General features: G+C 33.1%; 1 protein-coding gene across 2 annotated transcripts in view; it reads left to right on the top strand.

The window, feature by feature from the left end:
• cin (Molybdenum cofactor synthesis protein cinnamon) overlaps window positions 1-5,229 on the top strand; it is a 16,981-nt gene extending 11,752 nt beyond the window's left edge. For both annotated transcript variants that reach the window (XM_014431148.3, XM_067045716.1), the window contains exons 10-14: window positions 209-367; window positions 2,595-2,756; window positions 3,695-3,863; window positions 4,789-4,888; window positions 4,956-5,229. In XM_014431148.3, the coding sequence (XP_014286634.1) occupies window positions 209-367; window positions 2,595-2,756; window positions 3,695-3,863; window positions 4,789-4,888; window positions 4,956-5,086 (721 nt within the window). In that variant the 3' untranslated portion in view covers window positions 5,087-5,229. The remainder of the gene's footprint in view (window positions 1-208; window positions 368-2,594; window positions 2,757-3,694; window positions 3,864-4,788; window positions 4,889-4,955) is intronic.
• Window positions 5,230-11,812: the final 6,583 nt, after the last annotated feature.

Here is an 11,812-nt window from a genome sequence, read left to right as displayed (position 1 = left end):
TATTTATATTTAGAATAATTTAAAATTGTTCTTGAAATGATTTCATAAAAATTAAATCAATGGAAGGACTTATTTACTTATATTTGGTTCAAGAAATTTCAGAAATTCCAATAGTTTGCTGGAATGAACTTCACTATTAATGAATTTATATCTTTTGTTAGTGTTTTCTATAAAAATAATATTTTTTTTAATTAAAAAAATTGTATAGATTACCGAAGGTGAGTGTGTTGTCAACTGGAAACGAAGTAGTTGAGCCTGGAGTGGAGCTGAGGCCAGGAGCAATCAGGGACAGTAATAGGATAACTCTTCTGTCACTGCTTCGTAATCATCGTTTTCCCACTTATGATCTTGGAATTGCTAAGGATGAGTAAGTTCTTTCTTTGTCTTTATGTCATTCTTCATTTAGATTTTCTTATTTACTTTTATATTTGAATTATCTACTTAATTCATGTTAATAACCAGAAAACACTATTTTATAGTAAATAGAAAGAAACACTACACTCTATTATAAAAGAATATTTAAAAAACTATATTGGGCTGCTATAAACACAGTATACTATTATATCTAATTATAATTTTTGTTGAAACTTGTGATAAATAAACAGTATAACTTATCAAAAATATTTGTATCTTTTATTTTTGTTTTGTATTTTTTTAATTTAAATTTTTATTATTTTTCAATTATTGTTTTTTTTTCAAAGTAGTCTTAACTAGTTTTTTTTTTTTTTTTAGTTAATATAAATTAAAATCTATCTAATCAATAATATGTGAAAAGATTATATATAGTGATAATAAATAAAAATCTTTAGTAGTTTTTTAAACAAATTGATAAAATGGTATATAAAATTTAATTACATTATTATTTTGATAGCTTTGAAATTAAATATTTTGAAACATCCAACAAGTCCCTGGGACCTCTCACCATTTTTCTACTTTTTCCTTTCTTCTGGTCCAGAGGATCATGTTTCTGCATTCAGACCATATAGATCATAATGAATTATTACATTTCTGACTAACTGCTGTTTTTAGGCTGGACAAGTTTACAGAAATTGCATTTATTACATATCTATATATTGTATTAAATACATATCTATATATTTCTATTAGTTCCTTATGGGAATTGACCTAATGAAGGCTTAATATATAAATAATTATGAGAGATAGTAGACCGTGGATGACTTGTACAAGGAGAAGATGGTTGGGGGTGCGGGCAAAATAAAACACAAATGAGTTGATGTAGCTTATTTAATTGTGCCAACGTTTCAGCTAGAGAAGTATGAATATATTTGTTATTAATAATTTAAAAATTGAAATATGGAAAGAAAAAGAAAATTGAGAGAAAGAAAATATATGTAACCATAATAATTGACAAAGAGGCAAAATATAAGTAAAGTTTAACAAAAGAAATGAATAGAAGAAAAAAAAAATTATTTTGAAAACAACAATAATAATATATGGTGAGCATAACTAATAAAGTGGGTAAGGAAAATTGAGAAAAGAAGGGGTGGTAAAATAAAGATAGGGGGAAAAAAAAAAGGAATAAAACGAACCTGTTAGCTTGAAATCCAATCTCCAAGTGGTATTCTGCGCCGATAACGGCCAAACTCCGTATTAAAAAGACGTTACAAGAATGAGTAAATATTTTTAAGAGGAAACGTTACAAGTAGGTAAAAAATATTCTATTTAAATATTGTATAAATATAAATAAATATTCTATTAAATATTTTATTCTCTTTATTTTTCCATATCTTTATTTTACCACCTCTTCTTTTTTCAATTTTCCTTACCCAGGCTATTAGTTATGTTCACCATTTATTATTATTGTTATTTTCAAGTTTTTTTTTTTCTTCTATTCATTTTTTTTGTTAAACTTTACTTATTTTTTGCCTCTTAATCAATTATTATGGTTACATATATTTTCTTTCTCTCAATTTTCTTTTTCTCTCCATGTTTCAATTTTTTAATTATTAATAACTAATATATTCATACTCCTTTGCATTATATATATAACTTCATTTTTATTTTATTTTCTTAATTATGTTATTTTACCTACTTATTTAATTACAAATGTATACATTTTATTTTCCACTTCTCTTATCACTTCATTTTATTAATTCCATTCTGTAAAATTAATTATTCACTTTATGTCATTCTGTTTTTATTTTATTTTTTATTTTCTATACTCATTGGTAGTTATCTTGTTCTGTTCTTAGCCCTGATGAAGGCTAGAAACTCTAGCTGAAACGTTGGCACAATTAAATAATCTACTTCAACTTATTTGTTTCATCTTGACCGCATCCCCAACCATCTTCTCCTCATTAATATATAAATATATTTATTATATGGCAATGACTAATAATTAATATTTAGGATCTATATTTTATTAGACTAAATTCCTTTTCTACCCAGGATTCTCAGTACATAGCAGAATAATATGTTAATCTTGGTCCATGGCAATGTATTTAGATATATTTTTCCAATTATTATAAAATTTGGTGTTCCTACTTCATTATTTTTTTTTTTTATGTAATACTATATTCCCATATTTATTTATGTTTATTTTCCACTTACTTGATTTATTTCTCTGATTACAGGCCTGATGATATACTTTCCCATCTTATTAAAGGATTAGAAACATCAGATATTATTTTGACTACTGGCGGAGTCTCCATGGGAGAAAGAGATTATCTAAAGGCAGTCATTACTGAAGATTTGGGGGCTACTATTCATTTTGCCCGTGTCAACATGAAGCCAGGGTAATATATGTGTAATGTTGAATCATAAAATAAGGTTTCCTTATTCATTAAATATAGATATCAATGTTTATTTTCAAAATCAAACATCGTTTAAAAGTTGTAACATCATTTTATTTTCAATCCAAACATTTTTGCAGACTCTGCTCCAGCATTAGTATGCCTCTATATATAAAAAAAAATCCCTCCATCAGTCCGTTGAGATAGTAATTAACCTCTTCTTCCACTTTGTCCTTCATTGTCAAGGTGAGATTGAGAGTGTGGGATTATTGCTTTTGATTGTGTTGTTAAAAATCTCTCAGTGGTTCCAGCACTTTGAAGTTGCCAAAAGGACCACTAGGCTCACTTGCCGGAGTTGTTCCCCCACCAAATACCAAATATTATATACTACACTAATTTAATATTAGAGAAAGAAGCAGTTTCAAAAGTTTTACAAATCCTTAAAAATTTACCTTGTTTTCTATATTAGATTATATTAGGAGCTATATAGCAAACTAACAATGTACCAGGGTTATTTGATGGCTGTTTTGATGAAAAAATTGGTTAAGATTAATTAATCAAGGTTTCTTCATTTGTTTGGAATAGGAATAAATTACATAATGTACAGCAACTGAGCTGTTGACGTTTAAGAAGTTAAAAAATACTTGGATAAGGTGTTAAGTCTTGTAGATAAAGGTGTTGAAGCTTCTCAGAAATAGAAATTTATAGTAGACTTGGTCAAATGATTTTGAAGTATGTTCATTTTAAAATAGAATAGTAATAGTTTTAATTAATTTACAGTTTTCTATTGTAAAATATTTTATTCTTAATTTATGTTTTCTGATCTAGAATATGTTATTTCTATTAATGCCAATGAACTTAATTATGTGTGGTTTTATATAATTAATACTGAGTGTTTAAATCATTGATATAGATATTTCTCATTTCTTTGCATTTTCTAGGAAGCCTACTACATTTGCTACCTGCTCTTGGAATGGTAAACTGAAGATGTTATTTTGTCTGCCTGGAAATCCTGTATCTGCTACTGTAACCTTCCACCTTTATGTACTTCCAGCTTTAAGGGGTATTTCAGGACACAAGAAACAATTTTCGACTACTATTACTGTCAGGGTTAGTATTAAAATGTTGTACAAGAGTTGATTTACCAGAAAAATCCTTTTTTCAATGGTTTTAGGACAATTCATTGGTTATGAAAAAAAGGAATATTAAGTCACATTGTGAAGTATATGCTAGATATTTTATGGACCTTTTTTTTATTCCCGGGATTATGAAAAATTTTGAATATTAATTTTCCTTAGAAATACACATTTTAAGACCTCTGAGTCCACCTCTTGGCCTCATTCCTCCTGCCTTGGCATAATCCTCTTTGGTAAGGCAATAATATGACATTCTAAGAAGATGGCCAAACCACCTCGGTTAGAATTCTTCTATTACAGTTTGTATGGGATTCACACCGATACTGGACCTTAAACCAGTGTTTACAATGTATGAGGATTAATTTCATTTTAAAGCAGGGTGGTAAGTGAAAGTTGTATAGTGCACATACCGTTTTTAAAAATTATATAATAAATTTTAATAAAATCACATTTTTACTATTTTTCATTGTTTAATAGCTTAAGTATAGTTTTATAATACTTAAACTCCTTATTGAAAAGTACTGCTTCTGCTTTTACTAATTCTTGCATTAACCTCACTTAATAGTTTTGGCTTTCTCCACCAGCAATCATCAGGAGTCTCTTTACTATCTGTCCTCCATCCATTCTAATTGTGTTCTTCCTGGCATCATTTATTACAAGTCTAACCACCCTATTTTCTTAGTACAGTTCCTGACATTGATAAAACTCAATAAAATTCCTCAGAATCATCATTTATTTGTATAGTGTTTCATCTTGATAATGTTGTACAGTTGCATTAGTCTTTAAAGTATAATGTTATATATTTGTATTTAAATGTTTAGGGTTTCTTCATAATAATTTAATTAGAATTATTTGTAATGTCATAAGTTCCTTTTTGTTAGTTAGTACTATTGTTTCAGCTTGGGTTTGATATTAAGAAGTTGGATCCTAGACCTGAATACAGAAGGGTTGTGTTGGATTGGAATCAATCAGACGGGATCCCATTAGCAAAATCTACTGGTAAGCTAATTGGAAACTTTTCTTAGTTTATCACATAAATATTTATTAATGCATTAATGATTACCAGGTGATCAAATCAGCAGTAGACTAATGAGCTGGAGAGAGGCGAATTGCTTACTTATCTTACCCTCCAATAAGGAAGTTGAAGAAATTAAAAACGGCACTCTGTTGAAAGGACTTATTGTTGGATCTTTATAAACATGAACTTTACACATTACTATTGTTTGTTATAGTATTTATGGCATATATGTTAAATAAATTTTAATTACAAAGTTTGATTGCTGTTGTTCAAGGATTAGCTACATGTTATATTTTCAATTATAAAGTTTCATTTGAGCATATTTTGTTCTATGTTGACAATCAATTACTTTTTTAAAGTAGACAAAAATGGTCAATCTCACAGATATTGATTTTTGTGTAAAAAAAAATTTAAGATTTGAGTGCATTGTGTAATTTCTTATTTTTTAATCCTCTTTGGTTTTTGTATATAACTTATGTCGTATATCACTTGTTATTTAATTTAAACAATTTTTATAGATCTTAATTAGACATTTAACTTTTAATTTTTACTGATTAGAAACTGGTATACATATCTGTGAAGTTGACTGTAGTACTGACAAATTAATCTTTATAAATACATCTTTAGCCAAAATACAGGCCATCTAGTATTTTCACTCTAAACTTGTTGACCCTGCAATGCTTCGCTATTGCTATATTTGAGTATGCACTGTGAATAGATTAAATGAATACAATTGAAAGTTTTTTATCAATCAAGTTATAATTAAATAATTACGTACATACGAGGGTTGTTTGAAAAGTTCTCGGAATGTACTAGAAAGAAGTGTTTTACCTCGGTGGAATTTCTTTTAAAGATAGTCTCCCTGTAGACTAATGCATTTGGTCCAGCGATGTTCCAATGCCTTGATCCTATCTCAAAAATGACATTCCTCCGGGCCTGTAAAATACCTCTCCAATTTGGCTGTCAGTTCTTCCGTTGTAGGAAATCTCTGTCCACATAGGAAAATTTACAGCTTGGGGAAGAGATGAAAGTCTGATGGTGCCAAATCAGGTGAATAAGGTGGATGTGGCAACAATTCGTACCTCAGTTCATAAAGTTATGGCACTAGCACTTGTGTGCGGGTGGGCGTTGTCCTGATGAATAATTACTTTTTCCTTGCCAAACCATGCCTTTTTTCGCGTATCTTTTTCTGTAGTTGGTCTAGGAGGTTTACATAGTATTGCCCTGTAATTGTTTGGCCATTAGGAAGATAATCTATCAGCAGAATGCCTTTTGCATCCCAGAAAACTGAGGCCATGACCTTTCTGGTCGAAAGCATGTTTCCTCTGCTTTGACTGTTGTTTTGTCTCTGGGGTATAGTAGTGGACCCAAGTTTTATCTGTAGTCACAAACCGGCATAAAAAATCTTGTTAGTTACGCTGAAAACGGGCCAGATTTTGTTCGGACATTTTCAATCTGGTGTGTTTATGGTCCAATGACAAGAGCTGCAGCATCCATCTTGCAGATAATTTTTTATTCCCAATTCTCCGGTTAAAAGGTGATATACCCGTTCAGATGACATCCCTACAGCTTCAGAAATCTCACACTTTCAGTTGTCGATCCTCCATGACATTTTTATGAACTTTTGTGATAAATACTCCGGGCAGAGCACTTTTTGGCCGTCCACTACAGGGATCATCATCTAAGCTCTCCCAACCAAATTTAAACTCGCTGGTCCTCTTGGCAACAGTTGAATATGATGGAGCAGAGTCCCTCAGTGTATTCTGAAATTCGTCATGAATTTCCTTTGCTTTCATTCCTTTCTTTACAAAGTACTGAATCTCAGTTTTCCATTGTCACAAATCACTATGCATAAAACAACAACAAAGAGTTGTCACTACCACTCATGCCCCCTTCATGGGTTGTGGTGGTAGTGATTTCCTTTTTTTTTTTTTCATAAATCCTCCTACTTTTTTGTTGATGAAATTTCTATCATCAAATCTCTTGGCTTTCTTTTAATAAAGAATTACTCAAAACCACTACCTTCCGATTACCCCCTGCTCTGTGGTAGCAAAAGAAGTAGGGGTGTGGCCAGAGGACATTTTCATCTTACCTGAATCCCTGAAGACTATTCCTACGAAATCAAACCCTGTCTTTCATAGATAGTGTCAATGTATTTATCTATTCACAGAGCTCTCTTTAGTTAAGAGAATTACCAAGTGTCCCAATGTGAAACCCAAATTGAAAAACGAAAAGTCATACATATTAGACCCAGGATATGCCTGGAATGTTACAGCATCTTTTTTAATAAAATTGGCCTACCAATAGTGCCACTTTAACGGTTTTTGTTCAACTAGATGTATCAATGTAATTTAGTATTAGCCAGGTCTAATTCTCATTGAAATAGTATGTCAAGATTTAAATGACAAATTTTAATATATTTAAAATGCTAAAGAATTTGATAAGTATCTAAAGGAGAAAATGGTTGTTATGGTACAGGCCAGTTTGTTAAACGAGAGAGCACCCAATCTCATTTCATAACATTATGTACCTACCACCCTTTGCTATTCTTTGTAACATTGTTGTATAGCACAAACACCAACCAGAGAGGTGAGTCTCTTTTAGAGTATCTTTTAGAGCATGACTTAGAGGTCCTAAACAGAGGCAGCAAGGCTACCTTTGTCAATAGAGTGAGGGCGGAAGTCATAGATGTAACCGTAGCCACTCGTCGAGTAGGTCCGATGATTAAGAATTGGCACGTCTCGGATGAAGAGACATGCTCAGATCATCGGTATATTAGATATGACTTAACAACAGGTGACATGACCAAATCGGTGTACAGGAATCCAAAGTTGACAAACTGGGACACCTACTGTACCCAACTCGAGGAAGAGGTCAAGAGTTGTCCGGGAATAATCAGAAACACCTGGCAGCTTGAATACCTTAACACGTCCCTAACGGACGCGATCATAAGGTCCTACACTGACAATAACAGGATATGCAGGATCCAAACCAACAGGAACACAACCTGGTGGAATGAGGAATTGGCTAGGCTGAGAGGACTCACAAGGAGACTCTTTAATACAGCGAAAAGAACAGGCTGTTGGGACACCTACAAGAGAGCACTAACTGATTATAACAAGGCGGTTAGGAAGGCAAAAAGAGGGGGATGGAGGAGGTTCTGCAATGACGTTAATGATGCCCCCTCCACGTTCAGAATTAATAGGATTCTATCTAGGGACTCTGTAAGAGGAGTGTTGGGTGCTGTTGAGGTGGAAGAGGGGTACACCAGCTCTGAGGCGGGAACCCTGGAGGCCCTGGCACGCTCATACTTCCCTGGGTGTGCACTGATAGAAGAGAAAGACACGACCCCAACTATAGAGAGCTACACCTGTAGTAGAGATAAGTGGGTTGAGGCAAATAGGATTGTCAACTCTGGCAAGGTTGAGTGGGCGATTAAATCATTCTCGCCCTTTAAATCAGCTGGCACGGATGGAATCTTTCCGGCCTTATTACAAAAAGGCCTAACGATCTTGAAGCCATATCTCCTAGCATTGCTCAGGGGGAGTTTGGCACTGAGTCACATTCCATGTAGTTGGAGAGTGTCAAAGGTGTGTTACATACCAAAACCAGGGAAAGCATCCTATGACAACCCTAAGGCATACAGACCCATTTGTCTGACATCCTTCTTGATGAAGACACTTGAGAAGGTTCTGGACAGACACATTAGGGAGACTACGCTGGTAGAGAGACCACTACACAGTGCTCAATTTGCCTACCAATCAGGGAAATCCTGTGAGGATGCTTTACATCACCTAGTATCCAGGATAGAAAGGAGTTTGGCCTGTAAGGAGATTATGGTTGGTGTCTTCATTGACATTGAAGGCGCATTTGATCGTACTCCTTACAGAACTGAAGGGGGTGGGACAACTTCCTTTCAGCTGGATTAATGCGATGTTGGAAGGAAGATTTCTCAAGTCGGAGCTAGGACACACTAAGATGTGGATGAAGCCCGCTGGTGGCTGTCCGCAGGGTGGAGTGCTATCTCCTCTCCTGTGGTGTATGGTGGTAGACACCTTACTTGCCAGATCCAATAAGGCAGGCTTTTATTGCTACAGATAAGTAATTTTTTTTCACAACTTTCGCATTCATTGACCCCCTTTTTTATTTTTTTTTCGCAAATTACATAAATTGCGATGACTTGGACCCTTACGGGCTTACATCATTTTGGGCAACATACTGCACAAAATGTTAGTGTGTTAAAGGTGGGGGTTATAACATTTTGGTAAACATGCTACACAAAATGTTATTAACTTCACCTCCGTAAAAGCATTAGAACCGGAGTTTATTTTTTCAAACATCTAGCCACGCCCAAATTTTTGGTGGAAAACTTTCTAAAATTGAGTAAAACATGGTTACTAACAAAATAAAAACTTTTGGGAAATCGATTGCTAAGTTTTGAGGATAATACTTAGTACTTTGCTCCAACGAAAATCATAAATTTATACTAAGCAATTATTTGGAGTGTATTTCAAAATATAACTTTTATTAGCTACTACTTATAACAATTTTTGTGTGGATATATAGCAAATAATAGAGGTGGGTTACTTTCAGAACGTTTTTCACCCTAGTGTAAGTTCCTGTTATCTTGCTACGTGTCTGATACCTTGTATTATAAAAATTGAGATACTCGAGTCATAAAACATGGTGTCTAACATTTAGTGTGATAGGAATTTTTTGTTAACGTGTTAACATGTTTTAACCTGACAGTAGTTCCATTACCGCTGCACATACTGTCAACTACTGCGCAAGACCTAGTGCGATAGTGGTACCAAGGTTAGGTTTTGTCATGACAGTATATACTGTCATGGTGGCACATATCATATCGTTTAAACCATGAAGTGTCTATGACAGTTATTGCAATTGTTTTAAACAATTCCCGTGTATCGTGGTTTATCTGCAGTATAGTTATGATTTTAATCTTTATTTCACAAATATATTGATTTATTTTAACGAATGATTATTTCAAAAAATTAATATAGGCAATTATTTGATTGAGATTATTTTTCTAATATCGCCATTTCAGAAATAATTTCTCAAAGAAGAAAGAAATTAAATAAACTTTTATTTACTTGTTCAATAAATTATTTAAAAATTGCCTAGGACTACTCTAATGAACTGAACTACACCATGATTATAGAAAAGAACCTCAGTGATTTGACCTAGTGTTGTAAAACATGTAACAAATATCATTTAGGTGCAGCAGATACCTTGTTCAAATTCTACGAAAAATAACGAAACATTTGTAAGATGATCTCATGTTATGCATTGTGTATATGTTTTACCTAGTCCAATTACAATATACTTATCTCGTAGTTGAAGAAAAAAAGTTAAAAATTTAATTTTTTTATTTAAGTTAAATGAATGACGTCTGTAAAAGTTGGCATATACAGCACATATCATGCTTTACTTAAAAGGAGGTGAAATAAAAGTTAAATGGTGAAATTTCGATTCGTTTGTACTCAAATTCGCAACCGAAGTCCGAGGTCTTCATCATTGCTATCACTACAAGAGCTCTTGTTAGATCTGTTTAATTTTCTTATCGTTAAGAAACAGATTGCATCGGGCGGCCATCTTTGTCAGTTACCGTCTTTACTCCAAACCAGCTATAACTTACCATAAATTATTACTAATGTTAAGTGCAGAAGATAATCGGGGGGGGGGGAGAGGGGTGAGAAGGGTTGCGGTAAGAAAAAAAATACAAATAAACAAAAAATTATTTATTCCTGCCGACGTTTCAACTCGAGTTTCATGTCTTCATCAGGGAGTTTGTGTTTTTTTGCTGACCGCACCCCCAACCATCTTCTCCACTTATTGATTTATGGTCAACTATCTACACAAACATTACCTACATGTTATTGTTTAAAAAGAATTTCTTGCACATGCCTTTAAAAACCTGTAAAATAAGTTTTAATAAATCAGATATTGTCTAAAACTTCAATTCACAAAAAATGTCAGGGACAGTTTTATGACCGAATGCTTTAGTTCATTCATTTTTTTGGTGGACTATTCCACACTGAATTATTGACATTTACTCCTGAAATACTGTGTATTGCACTTTTTCCTAATCTAAAAGAATTCAGCAAATAAAAAACAAAATGGGCTTAGAACTGAAAAAAAAAATCAAAAGAGGTGAAAATCACAGTCATGGTTTAAATTGTCAAAATTAAGATTCCCAATTGAAAGTTTCTTGTTGCATAATTGAGAGATACAGAAAGGTGGAATGGGATCTGTGACTGTTTTGAACTTAAAAGATATACAAGTGCGTTTGTCGGCCCAGGCAGTGTGTAAGTGAGCGGTGCATTGTGTGTAAGGGCTGGCAGAGGCCTCCGATCTGTTACGGTTTGCAAAAAGGCCACACCAAAAATATTTCACCACCGAGCTGTCACGCACTGATATGGATTTGGCCCGGGTAGAATAGCCTCGGGAAAGTTATCCTTTACCAAGTAAAGGTGAAATAAAGTTCGCATTCATTTCCACGAACGGGGCAACCAACTCTTGATTCAATGGAAAACGATACAATTTCCCCCCTTGCGTCATTTTATCTAACTTCCATTACTTCATACTGTATTTATATTCTTCAGTGTGTTCAATATATAAGATTCAATAACTTTTTTTTTCTTTTAAACAATCTTTATAATCAACGTAGGACCTAAAAAAACGTTTCTTCCCGTTAAACGTTATTTAAAAAATATACTTCTGATCTCCAATGTAATTGTACATCCAATAAAATAACGTAACTCAAAATCATAATTTTTTATTTCAGTCAACTATCTTACCCATGCGAAAATTTCGCACAAATCAAGAGTTCACATATCCAGAGACAGCTAGTAATTTGTTAATAAAACTTTCTTCTACTCTCTTTA

The sequence above is a fragment of the Halyomorpha halys genome, unplaced genomic scaffold (assembly GCF_000696795.3).
Source record: "Halyomorpha halys isolate HHAL.00 unplaced genomic scaffold, Hhal_1.1 Scaffold946.1, whole genome shotgun sequence".
In the NCBI taxonomy this organism is placed as follows: Eukaryota; Metazoa; Arthropoda; class Insecta; order Hemiptera; family Pentatomidae; genus Halyomorpha; species Halyomorpha halys.
The sequence above is the reverse complement of the archived record's forward strand: the minus strand, read 5'-3'. Positions and strand labels throughout refer to the sequence as shown.